The sequence below is a fragment of the Brassica oleracea genome, chromosome C3, assembly GCF_000695525.1.
Source record: "Brassica oleracea var. oleracea cultivar TO1000 chromosome C3, BOL, whole genome shotgun sequence".
Taxonomy (NCBI): Eukaryota; Viridiplantae; Streptophyta; class Magnoliopsida; order Brassicales; family Brassicaceae; genus Brassica; species Brassica oleracea.
The window spans coordinates 46,086,511-46,107,208 of record NC_027750.1 but is presented as its reverse complement, the minus strand read 5'-3'; the positions used below and the strand labels follow the sequence as shown (position 1 = coordinate 46,107,208).

At 44.0% G+C, this 20,698-nt stretch overlaps 1 protein-coding gene across 1 annotated transcript; it reads right to left on the bottom strand.

Moving 5' to 3' along the window:
* Positions 1 to 9,030: 9,030 nt before the first annotated feature.
* On the bottom strand, positions 9,031 to 12,097 carry LOC106330742. The gene is made up of 4 exons (XM_013769164.1): positions 11,927 to 12,097; positions 10,931 to 11,807; positions 9,207 to 10,849; positions 9,031 to 9,117 (listed from the first exon to the last, which is right to left on the bottom strand). The coding sequence occupies exons 1-4, from the start codon at positions 12,095 to 12,097 to the stop codon at positions 9,031 to 9,033; spliced, it is 2,778 nt and encodes a 925-aa protein (XP_013624618.1).
* Positions 12,098 to 20,698: the final 8,601 nt, after the last annotated feature.

Below are 20,698 nucleotides of genomic sequence, written 5' to 3'. Positions count from 1 at the left end.
ATCCAGCTTCTCACTTTTCCTGATTCCATATTCCCACATATAAACTAATTGATTCCGTCGGCTTTGAACAAACCCTAAAATTTTGCATTTTTCTTTATAATTTGCAGAGCGGGCGTGTGATACCCGCCTCCCCGAGAGGCTTTTCGCCACTGATAGATTCCCCCGAAATCGTCTGAATATTTACTCTAGGTCGAACATTCTAGCCTTCGCTCGCCATGTTCTTCGCGATTCTCCAGCGTTTGCAAAGATTAGGAAATCTTCTTTCGGAAAGCTTTTTGATCTCCCCACTCGTCAGTGCCCAGTTTCCTGTAAGCTGATACACAGCCTTCTCTCCCGCCAATTGCGCTGCAATCAAGAACACACGCTATGGTCTGTGTTTGGTAAAGACCCTCTTAGATTCAGCCTCGAAGAGTTTGGGACCATTACCGGCCTTAATTGTGGCTCTTTTCCCGACGGCTACGAAGCACCTGACCACAACTGAAAGGATGCAAACAAGCAGAGGGGCGCACACAAAGATCCGTTGTGGCAGAAGATAGTTGGCAAGTACGACAATATCACCATTACAGACTTAGCTGACGAGCTTGAGCACGACCACCAAATGGATGAGTGGAGGAGAATCCAACTTGCTCTCATCATCATACTCGATGGAATCTTGATCGCCTCCCAACAGATTCACCGCCCTACGCTGAGATACGTTCAGATGCTGGACGATGTTGATGCTTTCCTCGAATTCCCTTGGGGGCGTGAATCTTTCCTACACACTATACTCTGCATGAAACCGCCTAAGTTCGAGAAAGGCAAGCCCGTCGACAGCCCAGTTGATATGCTTGTTCTAAAGCTCAAACAAGAAACATTCTGTCTCACTGGGTTCCCTCTAGCACTGCAGTTACTCGCTTTCAGAGCCATACCCCTGTTGCTCTCGAAGATCTCTGCTCCCTTAAACGACCAGACAATAATGGACCTTACCAAGCCTAATCTATCTAACCATCCTTCCATTGAACTAGACGCAGTTCTACAAGTCGAAGTTAACCCCTCTGTAAGTATATAGCTCCTCTATCGCCCATTGTTTGTCTTTCTTTTGCTGACTGACCACACTAACTTTGTGTGTTCTGTCACATGCAGCTGCTGGTGACACCACTCATACCGGTCATCAAGGGACCACATCCTGGGTGGGGGGAATGGCCAAACGAAAAGACAGATGATAAGGTGACATACATGGAGCAGCTGATAGCCAACAACCACTACTTTTCTAAAACTATGTGGCCCGGAGGAGATTGCTCGGAGCCTGCTTTCACGTTTACTCCAATACCGGAACAACCCGTCCACAAGAAACACATTGTTCCGAGGAAAAGAAAGGAGTCTACGCTCAAACCTCACAAAGCGTCGAAAGCAACTTCTGTACCTACAGAACAAAGGCGTAGCACACGCTTGCAAGCGTCCTCCACTCCAACCCCTGCCCCCTCCAACGAGTTGTTAGAAGCTAGAATCTCCACTTTGGAAGCCAATGCAACCGTAATGGTTGGCAAAATCACCGGGTTGGAAGCCACAGTCGCCAAGTTGGGAGCATCCAACAAGCGTCTTAAACAAAAGCTACACCGGAAACGTAAAAGGAGCAGAGCCACTTCTTTATTACCACAGTTTGTTGTCACGCATCGTCGCAGGAGCGCACCTCAGCCACAACAGACTAATGATCTTCACGTCAACGATCATCATGATTCTCCCAACTCTAAGAGGCGTAAGACCAAGCAGGTAACCCATTTGATTTGCATAACAACATACATAACCATTACAAATTGTGCTTCTCAACATACTTTGAGGTTTTACTGTTTCCCAGGTCTCTGATGGCATTTTGGGTTCTGGATCTCTTATTCTGAGTCAATACCGTGCCCATCATTGTGCTTCTCGACGCATTGATTTCAACAACCCCGTTCTTACTGATCACCTATCAGAGGATCAACCCTCTGCTGACCACAACTCCTCTCCACATCACTCTCCCGTCCCACACTCTCCCCTACTCCACTCTCATAACCAACGCTCCACTCCACCCCAAGCGACTGACCACAACTCACCTGACCACCACATAACTTCCCATCAATCTCCTGACCACCAATCTCCTAACCATAAAACACATAACCACCCATCACCTGCTAACGGCTTTGATAACCACAACTCTCCCACCCACGAGACTCAATCATGTATCCCCCTTGTCATCGACCCCCTTGACCACGCACCGCCCAACCACATACCTCCTACCACCCCAACATCAGACCCACCCTCACCTGACCATAACTCTCCTCTACCCGCTATCTCCCTCGCCCAACATTCTCCAATCAAAAAAATATCTACCGAAGTATCTCCCCTTTTCACTGCGCTCACCTCTCCAAAACACCCGCTCCCACCTCCTACCGCTCTCTACCCTCAAGGACGTCTTTCACAACAATACGCCCCAATAGGGACTTTGCCACAGTTTGATGCTACCCCTCTTAACAAACCAACATCCCAATCATCGCCTTCTCACGGTCTTACATACCCGAACCTGATAGCGCCCCGCCTGTCTACGACTCCTCAGCCCTTCCATACTCCCCAATTCCACTTTTTAACCCTACACCTGCTACCACAACCCCACCCACCATCTCTCCTAATCCACTATTTACTCCACCACCTGCTTTGACTACCACACCCACCAGCTCCCCAAACAAGCCCGCTGGCTTCTCTACCCACTACTCCACGCCCAATGCTTTCGCTGCAACAGCTACTCTTAAAGGGTCTACCAGCCGTTTGATCTACCAAGTAAAGGACACTTCCTCATTCATTGATACTTTATTGATCCTCTGCTTATAACCACCGTTCTTTCTAAACTCACTCACTCTTTTAATTGCTCTAGGATCCAAACAAAGAACACGGGGTGGTAGAAGCTAGTGATTCATCACCAAACAAGACAGTACGCAGGGTTGTGGACGAACTCAAGGTACTGTTTCTAACAATAGCTCTCTTCACCTTTGAAATCGATGTCTCCAATCTACTACTTGCTCCACTTATATTGCAGGCACAAACGACTGACCAGGAAGTTTGCGAGCTCATTGACTCATCGCCAGCCAAAAAAACAAAGGACCATCAGCCGTCTGAGGCAGACTAGCCCAAACTTTCCTCAACCGCCCGGATTTCCCCCATTACCTCCTGGTCACTCCTCCACCGGAGGATCTACGGGACATTTTCGCGAAAACCATGGCAGCCAACAAAAAAATGTATGCGAGATCACTAACCATCTTCTTCTAACCATACATTCTACATTTTCACTCATCAACTTTCTCTTTTGTTTTCCTATGTCTATCAGCTTCCACGTCACACCTTCGAAACACGACTTCAGCAACCAGTTCCTCCTCCAGCTTGCTACTCTCTCCCAATGGACAGACTCTCTGGTACGTGCAACCACAGTTACTGATATAGCATCGTCCCCCACTCTCACCTATTACTAACTCAATCTCTGTCTGTTTTCTCTTTTTCCCTCCAGCACATGGCGGTGCTAATGAACATGCTAGACATGCATCACAAAGATGTGCTACAGATGGAGAATGCGACGTTTATGCCTCCCACCCTTACCTCATTGATGCAGTCCAAAGATCGCCAGTTCCAAGCCGTAGTTAAGAAAGACAAAATCCGGTGGGACCATCGGATATCAAAACTGATCTTGCTCCCTGGTAAAACCTGGATGAAAAAAGTGAACAAGGTATACACTCCGATGATCTGGGCTGACAGACACTGGGTGGGGTTAGCCATCGACCTCCGTGCTGGGCATGTCGACGTACTAGATTCACTACCCTCTCTATACGACGAGGAAGATGTTCAACGATTTCTCAGGCCCATCCTCCAGATGCTCCCCTATCTCATCCGCTACGTGGTGAAGAACAACTCCCGTGATCTATCTCCTTTTACATGTCAGTGGAAAACGGGCACCTATGTAAACACCCGGTCTGGCGACTGCGGTCCAGTCTGCGCTAAGTTTATGGAGCTACATCTTTACGGTGACCCTTTTCCACACATGAGCGGTGTCACAGATGACATTGTTGACAAGGTCCGCCGACAATACGCAATGGAAGAGTATAAAACCATCGTCTTACCAGCTTACTACTAGTCTTCTCTCCCTAACTTTATTCTACGGATTAACAAGGCACCTTTTCATGTATTCTACTAATGTGCCTTCCTAGTTTTCAGACTTATTGTGTATTTTGTATTGTTGTCATCCCGGCTAGAAACTACTATGTAACCTTTTGTCAACAAACTAATCTAGGCAGAAGCTTTTGCTAATTTGCCAATTTATCTCCTTGTGATGGTTAGCTTTATTGTGGTTCTAGCTGTGATTTTAACCACACGGGGGATTTTTTGTTCCTTAATTCATCGGGTTTCATTCGTAACCACGTCAACATGTCCACGCAACCTACATACACAACACACCTCACACACCCACCACTCTTGCGCGTCCATGGCTTAACAACCACCTTTAAGCCATTAGAATTCCCATCGTAACCATAACCTCCCTTACCACGTCAAATCCCTGTTCAACAACAAACACATTCGCCTTACCAACGTTTTCAGGAAACAACAATAAAGATTGGGACATTAGTGCCAACTACACTAACATTGATCCAAACTACCAAATTACCTTCACACATAAGAGTTGTTTCATCATGATCACACAATAGCCCTTGTCAACGCTATTTCAATGAACTACCCAACCACAAAGATGTCATACATACTCATAACAAAACTAAAACTTACACCACAACCACACCCTAAACACGATGGTTCCCCACGTTTAAAAAAATCAATTCTACATCTCCTACAAACTAACTTCGTGCTAACAAACACCACTTAAGCTTCTTGTTATACACACACCAACCACAAACATGTCATCCTTACCACAACCTTCCCAACAACGCAAAAACCTTGTTCACCAACAATAAATAATCTAACGTTAAACCACAGCCAGACCCTAAACACCATGGACCCCTCACGTTTAAAAAATTCATTTTTGCATCTCCTACAAACTAACTGTAGATAAACTGACCACAACCACTCTGACAACTTCCTAAGTTCGTGATAACAAACACCACTTAAGCTTCTTGTTATACACACACCAACCACAAACATGTCATCCTTACCACAACCTTCCCAACAACGCAAAAACCTTGTTCACCAACAATAAAGAATCTAATGTTAAACCACAGCCAGACCCTAAACACCATGGACCGCTCACGTTTAAAAAATTCATTTTAGCATCTCCTACAAACTAACTGTAGAGAAACTGACCACAACCACTCTGACAACTTCCTAAGTTCGTGATAACAAACACCACTTAAGCTTCTTGTTATACACACACCAACCACAAACATGTCATCCTTACCACAACCTTCCCAACAACGCAAAAACCTTGTTCACCAACAATAAAGAATCTAATGTTAAACCACAGCCAGACCCTAAACACCATGGACCGCTCACGTTTAAAAAATTCATTTTAGCATCTCCTACAAACTAACTGTAGAGAAACTGACCACAACCACTCTGACAACTTCCTAAGTTCGTGATAACAAACACCACTTAAGCTTCTTGTTATACATACACCAACCACAAACAAGTCACCCATAATGAAACCCAAATTACCACTAACACCACAACCACACCCTAAACAAGCGGGTCCCACACGTTTAAAAAAATCATTTATACATCTCCTACAAACTAACTGTAGGGAAACTGACCACAACCTCTCTGACAACTTCCTAACTTCGTAATAACCAACACCACTGAAGCTTCTTGTTATACACACACCAACCACAAACATGTCATCCTGACCACAACCTTCCCAACAACGCAAAAACCTTGTTCACCAACAATAAAGAATCTAATGTTAAACCACAGCCAGACCCTAAACACCATGGACCGCTCACGTTTAAAAAATTCATTTTAGCATCTCCTACAAACTAACTGTAGAGAAACTGACCACAACCACTCTGACAACTTCCTAAGTTCGTGATAACAAACACCACTTAAGCTTCTTGTTATACACACACCAACCACAAACATGTCATCCTGACCACAACCTTCCCAACAACGCAAAAACCTTGTTCACCAACAATAAATAATCTAACGTTAAACCACAGCCAGACCCTAAACACCATGGACCCCTCACGTTTAAAAAATTCATTTTTGCATCTCCTACAAACTAACTGTAGATAAACTGACCACAACCACTCTGACAACTTCCTAACTTCATGATAATAAACACCACTTAAGCTTCTTGTTATACATACACCAACCACAAACAAGTCACCCATAATGAAACCCAAATTACCACTAACACCACAACCACACCCTAAACAAGCGGGTCCCACACGTTTAAAAAAATCATTTCTACATCTCCTACAAACTAACTGCAGGGAAACTGACCACAACCTCGCTGACAACTTCATAACTTCGTAATAACCAACACCACTGAAGCTTCTTGTTATACACACACCAACCACAAACATGTCATCCTTACCACAACCTTCCCAACAACGCAAAAACCTTGTTCACCAACAATAAATAATCTAACGTTAAACCACAGCCAGACCCTAAACACCATGGACCCCTCACGTTTAAAAAATTCATTTTTGCATCTCCTACAAACTAACTGTAGATAAACTGACCACAACCACTCTGACAACTTCCTAACTTCATGATAATAAACACCACTTAAGCTTCTTGTTATACACACACCAACCACAAACATGTCATCCATAATGAAACACAAAACACAACTTACACCACAACCACACCCTAAACAAGCGACCACCACCACAAACGTGTCATCGTAGCCAAACAATAACCACAACGACCACAAATATGTCATCCACGCCAATGGCTGCCATTGCATACCTGCTAACCAGACCCTACTTAATCACAATCTCCATGACCACACACACCTTCTTTCCTACCTATAACAACATCTAGCCAAACCATAACCACCACGACCACAAACATGTCATACACGCCCCTAGCTGCCCTTACATACCTGATAACACAATCTCTGTCTGTTTTCTCTGTGGGGGAAAAAGAGAAAACATAGAGAGATTGAGTTAGTAATAGTAAAAAGAGAACACAATCAAGAACACACGCTACCTTTAAGCCATTAGAATTCACATCGTAACCACAATCTCCCTAACCACGTCAAATCCCTGTTCAACAACAAACACATTCGCCTTACCAACGTTTTCAGGAAATAACAATAAAGATTGGGACATTAGTGCCAACTACACTAACATTGATCCAAACTACCAAATTACCTTCACACATAAGAGTTGTTTCATCATGATCACACAATAGCCCTTGTCAACGCTATTTCAATGAACTACCCAACCACAAAGATGTCATACATACTCATAACGAAACTAACACTTACACCACAACCACACACTAACCACGATGGTTCCCCACGTTTAAAAAAATCAATTCTACATCTCCTACAAACTAACTTCGTGCTAACCAACACCACTTAAGCTTTTTGTTATACACACACCAACCACAAACAAGTCACCCATAATGAAACCCAAATCACCACTAACACCACAACCACACCCTAAACAAGCGGGTCCCACACGTTTAAAAAAATCATTTCTACATCTTCTACAAACTAACTGCAGGGAAACTGATCACAACCTCTCTGACAACTTCATAACTTCGTAATAACCAACATCACTGAAGCTTCTTGTTATACACACACAAACATGTCATCCTGACCACAACCTTCCCAACCACGCAAAAACCTTGTTCACCAACAATAAAGAATCTAACGTTAAACCACAGCCAGACCCTAAACACTATGGACCCCTAACTTTTAAAAAATTCATTTCTGCATCTCCTACAAACCAACTGTAGAGAAACTGACCACAACCACTCTGACAACTTCCTAACTTCGTGATAACAAACACCACTTAAGCTTCTTGTTATACACACACCAACCACAAACATGTCATCCATAATAAAACACAAAACACCACTTACACCACAACCACACCCTAAACAAGCGACCACCACCACAAACATATCATCGTAGCCAAAAAATATCCACCACGACCACAATCATGTCATCCACGCCCATGGCTTCCGTTGCATACCTGCTAACCAGACCCTACTTAATCACAATCTCCATGACCACACACACCTCCTTTCGTACCTACAAGAACGTCTACCCAAACCATAACCACCACGACCACAAACATGTCATCCACGCTCCTAGCTGCCCTTACATACCTACTACCAGAACCTACTAAACCACAATCTCCGTGACCACACACTTCTACTGACGTACCTCCAACAACGTGTAGCCAAACCATAACCACCACGACCACAAATAAGTCATCCACGCCAATGGCTGCCATTATATATGTACTTAACCACAATCTCCATGACCGCACACACCTCCTTTCGTACCTACAACAACGTGTAGCCAAACCATAACCACCACGACCACAAACATGTCATACACGCCAATGCCCAAATCAAAACATTCACCACGCCCACACCCTGAACCGCGACGAACACCCTGACCAAGGCCTACCTAACCACAAAAAACCCTCCCGTAGCAACACACCCCCTTACATATCATATAGTACTCCAACTTTTAATCTACAAGAACTACACTCAATAGGAATATCAAACATCCAATCCCCTTCACAACCATCCCAGACCACACACGATGCCACAAACATCACAATTTTTTACCAAATTAAACTAACTCTCTAACCACGAGCAACCAAAACATATGCTCACCAAAGGGTAACTAAACCATAGATAAGCATCCATAAAGTTGTTTCTTAAAATCATACCAACATGGTTTTTGCTCACACCATCAGTGGCATTATCATCTCTATTACAAATACCAAAACAATTACTCCTTGAGGTTACACAGGTTCGGTACAAAAAACAATTCTCCCCACACCTCGTTACAATACCCGTTCACAAAAAAACTTTCATTACAGAACATTACATCTCCAATCATATCGGAACAGTGCAATTAGTCCGGTTGTGTCCTTCTACCTTGCACCTCCCACACTTATTAGGCACAGTCTTCTTCTTAGGGCCCTGCATCAAAAAAGCAAACTTGTTAGCACACAGATGGATATCCACAAAAAATAAATAATCGCCAAAACAATTTCAAAAAAACTATCTACCGGCATCTCCCCTGTCGAGGGGAATCGTTTGGTCCTACGCCTTCCTGGTGGCCTCTTAGTCAATGGTGGCATTAACATTGCATTCCTGACATCGTCGGGAGTATCTTCGTCCCTAGGGTCGCCAATTGGCCTAATAACACCTGCATAGGTTTCCCTCCACGCCACCGTCTTGTACCAATGTCCTACCATAGTCTCATATGCGAGACCTAGGTTGTCAGCTGCAATCATGGCATGCCCACATGGTATCTTCATGTGGTCAAAGTACTTGCAAGTACACTTCTTCTGCTCCAACTGAACACTCTCAGAACCACCAAACTTCCCAACAACTTGGCAGCTCCAGCTAGAAATAGAGTTCACCTTGCTGCCCCTCACAAAACCCCAGTGCTTATTGGCCTTCTTACGCCTTGCACTGAACCACCTTGTCGTCATCCCTTGTATGAACATCACCAACTCAATTATTGGGGACGACCTACCCTTTTCCAATGCGTTGTTAAGCTGTTCAGCTATGTTACTAGTCATTATATTATACCTCTGCCCCTCAAAGTACGTTCTAGACCAATGGGCAGACCCTATCTTCCCCAAATAGACCCCACATGCGTTGTTTGACGCCCTGATCTTGTCACAGAAGTTCTTGTAATCCCTCAGCCTATGCGCAGTCGCAGCCGCAGTCACCAACCTCGCTAACCCCTTGCTAAAGAACCTAGCATTCACGTTCCGGGCTAAATGGACGATACAAAACCCATGGTGGGCTTGTGGATACAAACAGCTGACCGCATTGGCAATTGAAGTGGCCCGATCTGATATTATAGCAAGGTTGCTCGAATCCGCCAATAGCCTCTCCACCTTCTGCAGAAACCACGTCCAAGCCTCAGTATCCTCACTGTCTACTATTGCAAATGCCAAAGGAAACACTTTGAAATTGCCATCTTGTCCACTTGCTGTAAGCAACACTCCCTTGTACTTCGCACTTAGATGGGTGCCGTCTACAACCAACACATGCCTCAGCTTCTGAAACCTCTTAATAGATGCCCCAAAAGCCAAAAACATGTAAAGGAACCGCTCCACCCCCTCGTCGTCAACCTCTGTCTCAATATCAGCTACCGTCCCGGGATTAGCAAGTTTCAGCATATACAGATACTCAGCCAGCTTCATATACGAGTCATCATCTGGTCCCCTCAACTCAAAGATTGCTTGCTCTTTGGCTCTGTAACACTTCATGTAAGATGCCGATATCCTAAGATCCTCCATCAAAAGCCGTTGGATTTCAACCACCTTTGGGCCTTTCGAAGGATCTTTGAATTTTGCTTTGTACACCGCTGCAATAACCCTAGCAGTCCCCCTACTACCATACCCATTCCTACTCTCGATTGGACAAGAATGATCCAGCTGAGCCTTCCTAATTTCATAGTAACCACACCCCCTTATCTCGTGAGCTGTGACTCTCCAGTCACAACAATCATCGGGACACTCGCACACAAACGAGTCTACCTTTGTCCTCGTCTGTTTGAACTGAAACTGCCCTTTGATAGCATAAATCGCCAAAGCAATCTGACAATCGACTTTACTACCATACACCTTCCCAACATGAACAACCCCATCGGCCTCTTCAACATCTAACCCTGGGATCTCGGCGGCTTCGTAGACTGTGTCATCATACAGAGGCGGAATGTCAAACTCTTCGTCATCGACATCTTCCAGCTTCCTGTTACTCTACTCTTGACCACCCGGCTCCTGACCACGAGTGTTCCGTCCACCTAAACTCGTTCTACCCATCCAAGCGAAGTCATCCACATGGATCTCACCCTTCAAACATCTACCACCGCCGCTGCTTTCCCCGACAGGCTCACTTCTGCTACCCTCCGACAACTTCGCAACCCCATTGGCCTCTTTGTCGTTAAACACAACTTCAACAGCGTTGCGGCCTCCCAAATCACCATCAATTAGTGGCTCCAAAAACTCAACGTCATAACCTCTAGGCCTAACATCCCTTTCATCAATCTCTTCTGGCCCACTGTAGTCACTGTCAATACCGTCACTCCAGCCACTACAATCACCTCCACCAGTGGGGTTACTTTCTGACATCAACCTCTCTTCTAATTTCTCAACCTCCTCAATAAGCTGAAAATCATCAAGGTTAATGAAGTTGGTTTTCGAACCAACGCTGGAGAGGTCGACATCCTTTCTTTTACTACCACTCTCGCGCTGCTTCGTACTGCATCTCGGTGTTTCAAAGCCATCCAAGTCAGCAGCAGCCGTAGCATACCCCAAACTGTCGAAAGTTGCGAACAGATTCAAAGTCCCGGTGACTTTCATGTGGGAAAAGAAATACCTAAGCGCACCATCGCTTGTCAGCAAGACGGGGGGTGTTTTAATTCCTGTCACAAGGTCCTTGCTGTCTGGTGGCCAGTAGCTAAGCGCTACATTGAAAGAAGTTTCCGACTTCTTGAACTCAGCAAACACCTGACCCTCGATCTCCTTTATGGTCAGCGCTTCATGGACAGGTATCATTCTCGCCATGTTTCTCTTGTCCACAACAAACTCCCTTTTCCCGTCAGACCCACATAGCCATGCTCCACACATCACCATACACATCTCGTCCATCTGCATTAACAACGTACATCGTTTACAATGAAAATCTAGAAAATAGTATAAAAAAAACCCTAACCACAGCTTCGAAACTACACTCTAACAAGATATATCCACTAGAACTACAAACTAACCATGACTTCTGCAGCGAAGGAACTCAGAACGGAGCTCCCTACGTCGGTTCTATCTCTTAAATCTCTCCTCGCCTTATCTCTCACCGTCGTTGAAAAACCAAACACACAGCAAGATACGTTAAAGGAAACACATTTATGGCGACCCCAACCAACACGTCTCTTCTGAGCCATTGGATCTCCTTTTTAAAAAATAATCCGACGGACAGAAATGAGATCCGACTATTTCACCTTTTTCATTTATTACAATAAAGAAATGTCTAGTTTGGTTCCTTAAAGGGAACATCCTCTTCCCATTAACCCTAGTTAACCGTTGGGGGGCTTTTCAGTCAACCCAAAAGACACTTGTCCCAACAATGTGTCTCATATCCACAAAGTGCCTTCTAGTGTTAACAAAAGACACAATGTGTCTCTCACTGTAAACGTCTCGGATATTTTCTATCTTTATTTAATTAGGATAGTACGTAAAAGACCATTAAACCGTAAGAAAGTTCAGTTATTTATGAGTTATACCTAGTTGTACCGGAATTGTCTTTACGAAGCATTATCAAATTCTCTCTAGGGCGACTACGACGGCGACAAAAATGGAATTCCTAAGGCAATGAGGTTACGGTGGTTCCTTGTGCTAATTCAGATCGATCTGGCGAAGGTCGATGAGGGGTGTCTTATTTTTGGTGTAGTAATGGGTCTTTCGGAATCCCCGTCGGATTTTTTGAGATCGCGGGGAGTAACAAGGTGGGGTCACAGATGGAAGGTCCTCATCTGTTTAGATCTGATAAGGATTCCTGTTCTAGGATACGAGGGGGGAGGTTTGGGAAAGGAAGCGGGGTGTGTGGAGCCAAAATCAATCATCTTTGGATTTGTAATGATTCGGCAAATTGGGGTACACTGCGATGCTTGGGTAGGTATGACTTCTATGCTCGATTTGCTTTAAATGGTGGGGATGGTTTTGTAAAAGTCTAGGTTTCCTTTTTAGTAAGATCTTGTAATATCGACGAGTTTCTGAATCTAGTATTTGATTTTGATCTCACAGATTTTATGATGATTTTTTTTCGATTTTTGGAATCTGTTATAATGGAATTGGGGGTCTCTGTAATCAAAAGTTTCTCCAAATATAATTTGATTGGGTGTCATAAGGCGATTTGGGATCTCCGAATTTGCGTGATCATTGAGTATAAGATCCTTGTGTCTCTAGTATTTATAGAGATAGGTGTTAAGAGGAGTCATTCATCTCAACTCATTTGTGTTCTTATTGTTATATTGGTTCTTTCTCTCGGTTTTATTCCTCTGCTCATTTCTTTTGTTCTAACAATGTCTCAAGGCAACTGGATTGCTAAGTCCGGTGGGAAGAAGGTGGAGGTGGCTAAACCTGGTTTAAGGATTACGGTTCCAAGGTTTGACAATTCGGAGCTCATTGCGAGTTACTAAAAGACCCTCATTGGACGGTGCATGAATCCTTAGAAGCAAGACATGAAGATCTTTCTTTTCCTGCTTCCAAGAATCTGGAATATTGAGGGGCGTGTGGCAGGCGTTGATTTAGGGATTGGAAGATTTCAGTTTAACTTTGATCTGTAGGATGATATTGTGGAGGTTCTCAAGATGGAACCATTCCATTTTGACCATTGGATGCTGTCTATGGTTCGATGGAAGCCGGTGCTCGAGCCAAACTACCCATCGAAGATAACTTTCTGGGTCCGTGTTATGGACATCCCTCTCCAGTTTCGAGCGGCTCCAATCTTTCAAAGCGTGGGGGAGGCTCTTGGACAGGTCCATGGATAGGTGGATCTTGTTGGAGGAAGAGTCCGTGTGGAACTTGATGGTTTTAAGCCTCTGGTTTTCTTGGTGGCTATTGAGCTTGAGGAGGGTGTGGAGATCATGGTGGCCCTGAGGTATGAGAAGCTTTTCGGTTTCTGTAGGGAGTGTGTCCGGCTCACTCATGATCAATCGAGGTGCCCGGCTCTCCATAAAGAAGATACATAAAGTATTTCGGTGGGGGAAGGGGTTCCTAATGGTGCTAATCCAACAAGCTACAAAGCGGCGGTGACACATGGAAACATGACACAAGAGGATCGTAGAGATGGACATCAAGGTCGTCCACAAGAAAATAGAGGAGGTGATAAAGGCAAGGGTATTGCGAGAGATAGACAAATGTCTTACAAACAGGAGGGTCCTTACCATCCTTACCGGGAGAGATTCTCAAAGAACTATGAGGAGGGTTCTTCTGTAAACGGTAGAAAGTCAGGGTATGGTGATTGGAGGAATGGGGTGCAGTCTAGGGGTTATCAGCAACCCCGAAGTGAAGATGTGGAGCATCACTCCATTGACCATCCAAAGCTTATGGCTGATGCTTTCAAGGGTGTTTCCAGGTCTCCTGGCAGGGACGTCCCACGTGTGCCTACAATGGATGCCACTGAGTCGTCCAAGACTAGGAAGGCGCTGCTGTTTGATGAGCCTGTTGTTGAGAATCAAGTTGAAGCTCCTGCTCAAGTGGTGAATGCGAGCAATGAGGAGCAGTCTGGGGAGAAACAAGCAAAGAGTGTAGAGGAGACCAAGGTGGAGGACGAGGCTCTGCACTCTCAGGCATTGGATGATGCAAATCTGATGGTGGAAGGCGTGATTCTCTCAGACTCTGAGCTTTTACTGGAAGACGGTGAAGAAGGGGAGGAGTGGGAGCATGGTGAAATCATGGATTTCACGGAGGAAGAGGGTTTGAATGTGGAGAAACAAGAATTGGCTGATCAAGGGGATAGCTCTGTGCAGCCTAGCGAGGAGGTCCAGATTGAGGGGGAAGGGCAGGCAGATGATGCTGATGAGGAAGCAAAAAAGAAGAAAATGGCTCTAAATGGGGACGAGGCTACGGGTGGAGCAGCCAAGGTCTCGCACCAGCTTTCACTTCTCCCCGCAAGAAGCTCTTGGCAAAGGCGGCATGAAAGGCAGGGGAGAAAGGTACCAAGAAGGCCTCCTCCAAACCAAAGAACCCGATAGGATGAAGGGTTTCGGTTTTTTAATTTTATGATTTGAATAATGATGGATTCACTGATGAAATCTTATAGAATTGAGTCTGGTCCTAGTGGTTTGATTTCTTTATTTTGTTATCTTGATGTTGGTGCCAGTATGTGGTGTGTACCTCTATGGCTCTGTGTTGAAGGGGCAGTCGTTTTAAATAAGAAGTTTTTGTTTTGGTCGTTGGTTTGGTCTTGGCGGTATATTTGCCGATGAGATTTTTTTATTTGGAACACTATTTTGGTCTTTGGTTAAAAGTCGTTGCTTCAGACTTATGGGGTTCGTGGGGGCTATCAGTAGAGCTACGGAGCGTTTGGGGCATTCTTCCCTCATGGGTGCACAAATTTAGGTTGGGCTCATCATACTGAGATCTAAGGAGAGGTGGTGCGATGTCGCGGGTCTTTTGGCTCTTCTTGAGGTTGATGATGTTGGACAAGGGAGGCTATATAGGCATTACTGTGGCTCGGTACTCGAAAGTAAGGTATGCTTTTTTAGTGCTTTGGCTTGACAGAGATTTTTGTTTCTTAAAGGAGATACACTTTAAAATGGCTTTACGGTTAGGTTGTACAGTGTTTTCAGGATTTATTTTGCCGGTTTGTTGTTTAGAGAAGAGTGACAAGCAGTATGACTCGTGTGCTCTGATAGGATGTAATGCAGGAATAAATTTTTCTAATCATGAGGATATTTATCATGGTCCTTCTGTGGACCAGTGGCAGGTCTTATTTGTGGGTAGAGATGAATCAAGGTCTTGGGTTGTAGGGATTTCATGCTTAAGTTACTATGGTACGTGTCGATGTGGGTTTTTATGCGGCCTATTTGTTGATATATGGGGTGGTTTCAGGATCGTATTAAGTGGGGAGGAGTCTAGCGATGCTTCTTGCAGGAGGTATTCCTATTGTCTTAGATATCTTGTGGGGTGTTGGATTATTGATCGAGGAGTGGTTATCTGTGGCTTTGCTTCATTGGGACTGTGGGGTCATTTTAGATTTGCTATGTGTTTTTTGTTGGGTGTCACGATCCATGGTGGTGATGGTATTGCTGAGTTCAGATCATATTTGCCTACATTTGGGTATGTTTTGGCTATAAACCAGTTGCGAGAGATTGATGCTATCGATGGGGATCGTTCTATGGCTTTTGTGATGTACTATGGTCTCAATGGCATTTTTAAAACACAGGATCAAATGGTATTGGTAAGTGTGGGTTGGTGGTGGTTGATGTCCTCGGTTGACAAATTCCTCGGTTATCTATGGTTTAGTGTGGTCTCAGATATCACACTCAAGATGGGTGGTGTCTTGGTATTAATTGGGAGTTTGTACGGCTTTGAGAAGATGTTTAAACACCGACCCAATGGGGGTGGTTCTCACAACCGGTGCTCGTGGGGGCCAAGGATACAGATGCTGGCTGTTATTTACTTATGTTATGTATACGATTGTTGTCACAAATGAGTTCGTTGTAAAGGTATATACAACAATATGGTCGAAAATAGTTCGGGTTCGGTTTGGAGATGAGCAGGGTTTTATAATTGTTTATCGAATGTTTTGGTGCGGATATAAGAAATCGGGTACTAGGTTTTTTTGGATCGTAAATATGCGGAATGTTCATATGAGAGAGGTGCTAAAGGGAAAGGGAACAGTGTGTCACACAAATTTTTGTTAATATGAAGATTTTAAGTTGGAATTGTCAAGGTCTTGGAACTAGTTGGACTATTAGTTATTTACGGGAAATATATTATAAACACAAACCAGAGTTTTTGTTTTTATCGGAGACGAAACAAAATTTTGAGTTTGTACAATCTTTTCAGTTTCATTTTGGTTTTCGTCATCTCCATACGGTTGATCCTCGAGGGAGAAGTGGAGGGCTGGCGTTATTTTATAATTCTAATTACAAGGTTAATATTATTTCATCTAATAATAGGATTATTGATGTTGAAACGGAACACAATGGTAAGCAGATTTTTATATCTTTAGTTTATGGGGAACCGAACCAAAATCTACGTGATCCGGTTTGGGAGAGATTAACGAGAATAGGTACCGTTCGAGATGATCTTTGGTTTATTATTGGAGACCTAAATGAGATTAGAGGAAATCACGAGAAAGAAGGTGGTGCTATTTGTCATGCTGATACTTTTGTGGCTTTCAACAATTTGATTGATAATTGTGGTCTTATGGAGTTTCCTAGTTTGGGGAATACTCTATCATGGAGTGGGAGGAGACGACGTCAAGTTGTTAAATGTCGGTTGGATCGGGCTCTGGGGAATAATGAATGGCATAATTTGTTTCCGTGTTCTTTTGTTGAATATTTGCGTATGGTTGCTTCAGATCACATACCTATTATAGCAACAATTGAAGATAAAGTTATAAAGTATAGGAGGTCTTTTCGATTCGATAAGAGGTGGATAGGGGAAGAGGGTCTTATGGAATCAATCAGGTGGGGGTGGAATACCAAGCGGGGAAGGACATGGGTAGGAATTGTTGACAGGATACATTGGTGTCGACATGAGATTTCTGCTTGGAGGAAACTTAATCCCCCATATGGGAAGGATAAAATAGATTCTCTCCAAAGGGCACTTGAGGATATCCAAAATGATTTTTCAAAATCTAATGAAGAGGTGCTAGAGGTTTCGCGGAAATTACAAGAGGCATATCGAGATGAGGAACAATATTGGGAACAAAAGAGTAGGACTAATTGGCATGCTCTTGGGGGATCGGAATACGAAATTTTATCACGCTTTAACGAAACAAAGACGTATTCAAAATAGGACTATTGGCTTACACAATGAGGAGGGAAATTGGGTAAATTCAGAACAAGATGTGGAAGGAGTGGCGGTAAGATATTTTACGGATTTGTTTAGTACATCCTCTCCAGCGGAGCCTGAGGCTTTTTTAGAGGAAGTTCCGTCCTTAGTTACGGATGACCAAAATCTCAAGTTGATGGTTCAGGCCACGGAAGAAGAGGTAAGGACCGCTTTATTTATGGTCTATAATCAAGGATGATGTAGTCTCTATGGTTAATGATTTTCTAAGGACAGGTTTTTTTTATGCTCGACTCAATTTGACAAATATATGTCTCATTCGGAAGACGGAGAGACCAAGTAGGATGACTGAGCTTAGGCCCATCAGTTTGTGTAATGTGGGGTATAAAATTATTTCAAAGATATTATGCCAAAGGTTGAAAGGGTTATTACCAAATTTAATTCCGGAGACTCAATCGGCATTTGTTGCGGGCAGGTTAATTTCAGATAACATTCTCATTGCACAGGAGATGTTTCATGGGTTACGTACCAATAATGCGTGCAAGGATAAGTTCTTAGCGATAAAGACGGATATGAGCAAAGCGTATGATAGAGTAGAATGGTGTTTTCTTAAGCGCCTTCTTTTGAAAATGGGTTTCTCTACTGACTGGGTAGCCTTGATAATGCAATGTATATCATCGGTTAACTACAAGGTTTTAATAAATGGACAACCGAAATGGCATATAGTTCCTGAGAGAGGACTGCGACAAGGGGATCCTTTGTCACCGTACCTATTTATTCTATGTAGAGAAGCTCTCATTGCTAACATTCGAAAGGAAGAGAGGAGGAAACAGTTAACAGGTTTAAAGATAGCACGGGCAAGTCCACCAATTTCCCATTTATTGTTTGTGGACGACAGTCTATTTTTCTGCAAGGCTACAGTCCAGGAATTTGGGGTTATCCTAAAACTACTCAAAGACTAGTTTCGTATGGAAAAACATCATCTGCAGGCATGGAGTTCTTTACGAAATCGTAACCGATAACGGATCTCAATTTATCTCCACCCGGTTCGAGGCGTTCTGCGAAAAATGGAAGATACGGCTTAATAAATCGACGCCCAGATATCCGCAGTGAAACGGACAAGCTGAAACTATTAATAAAACCATTCTCGATGGACTGAAGAAACGCTTAGAGGCCAAAAAAGGCAGGTGGGCCGACGAACTCGAGGGAGTCCTCTGGTCCCACCGTACCACCCCGAGGCGAGCAACAGGAGAAACCCCTTTCGCTCTGGTGTACTGAAAGGAATGCATGATTCCCGCAGAAGTAGAGTTCCCCGGTGTTCGGAGAAGATTGCTTCCCGAACGAGAGGAGCTCAACAACGCAATGCTCCTCGACGACCTCGATCTCGTTGACGAGCGCCGGGATCGAGCGCTCATCCGGTTTGATCTCCATAAGGAGTACGTAGGCAGTTTGTCAAAAGGCAAATTCAACTGTCCCCACCTCATCAAAAAAAAAAGGGGGGGGGGGAGTGGATATGTATACTTGTATACTCTCAAACTCGAAAACATCCGACCACGCCTTCGATGTTTCCGACATATCTCAACCAAGCAAATTCACCTTTTATCCGCAAAACATTTTCGAATTTCGAAAATAAATCAGCCATTAGGAAGAAACAGCCATTGGCATCGCGAGACGTCGCGAGAGATGCTTCAAGGATTACTTCTTCCGAACGATGAAAACCGACACTCCGTCAAAAAATGATGAACATTTTAACACATATCTCGCGCAAAAACCCTAAACAACGGCATTCGCCGCAAAGTTCGATGCTGATCACATCGAACTCTCGAACTTCCTAAACAGAAATAGCCATCTTACAAAGATGACTCTCGTACATCCGACACAAGGATAATAGCGCTATAAAAGAAACCCGAAATTTTGGTCCAGCACTTCCTGTTGACTTAAAAATTGTCTACGGAGAGATGCTCGATTCGTATCTAACAAGTCATATAAGCCGAGAACCTATCGCTGACTTTAAATCGGTACGAATCAGGTTAAAATCGCGACAGATAAAACGATAGCCGGCTAGTCACCGCACAAAATCTTAAACCGAAAGTAAACCTAGGTCTTGCCCTAAACCCAGCGCACTGGTCTCTAACATCTCAAGGCATGATATCCAAAATATACGAGATCCCAAAACCTTGCCTTTATGTTTATGTTCGACATCTTCAGATATCCCGCGAAGTCGATACCTCTCGGAAAAACTCCCGAAACAGATCTCGAACAAAACATTTCACATCGAAAAAGGATATGAGACGACAACTCATCACCCTTCTTCCACACCATACGTAAGCTTATGAAAAATGCAACTAGACCATATTGTCATAAAAGACGCAGAGCGGCGGCGATTCAAAGCCACACACGGCCAGTCCCGAAACACGAAATAAGGCCATTTCAGGCCAAAACATCAAAACATAAAAAAAAATCTCTCCCGCAAGAGATCTAACCAAAGTCATCCTCAGAGCTCACGCTCCCTCTTCACCCGTCACTTCATCTAAACCTGGAGCCGCGTCACCCCCGAGTACCGGATCCTTCCCCTCAGGGCCTTCTGAACACATCGGAAGGAGGCACGCCGATTTCAGATCAGCTAGGATGAGATCAAAATCTCAATCCACGACTGCCAAATCTCCCTTACAGCCAGACAGTCGGGCCTCTTCGGCCTCTAAGGTCAGAGGGGTCTCTATACTTGTTAAATGATAGTATAATGTAAATTACATCCATTATTTGAAAATAACCATTTGTTGTTTTTATTTTTTTTTAAATCAAAATTATTTTTATTTAAAAGCATTATTCATATATAATACAATAGTTTAAGGAGAACTAAGAGCGTCCTTGGCCTCATGGATCCCGCGGCTCACTAATCCTGCATCATTCTCAATCTGACGCTGAAGACGACGGACCTCCGAAGATTTGTCCTTCCTGGCCTTCTTCTCCTTGAGCAGCGAACTCGCCGTCTTCCCGAGGTCCCTCTCGAGCTCCCCTAT

Excerpts from the sequence above, each read along its gene's own strand:
- LOC106330742 (XM_013769164.1), bottom strand. The coding sequence starts at position 12,097 with ATGGCTCAGAAGAGACGTGTTGGTTGGGGTCGCCATAAATGTGTTTCC. Across the intron at positions 10,850-10,930 it reads CACTCGTGGTCAGGAGCCGG|TCTACGAAGCCGCCGAGATC; the intron begins GTGGTCAAGAGT and ends ATGATGACACAG. Across the intron at positions 9,118-9,206 it reads CCTCGACAGGGGAGATGCCG|GGCCCTAAGAAGAAGACTGT; the intron begins GTAGATAGTTTT and ends TTTTTGATGCAG.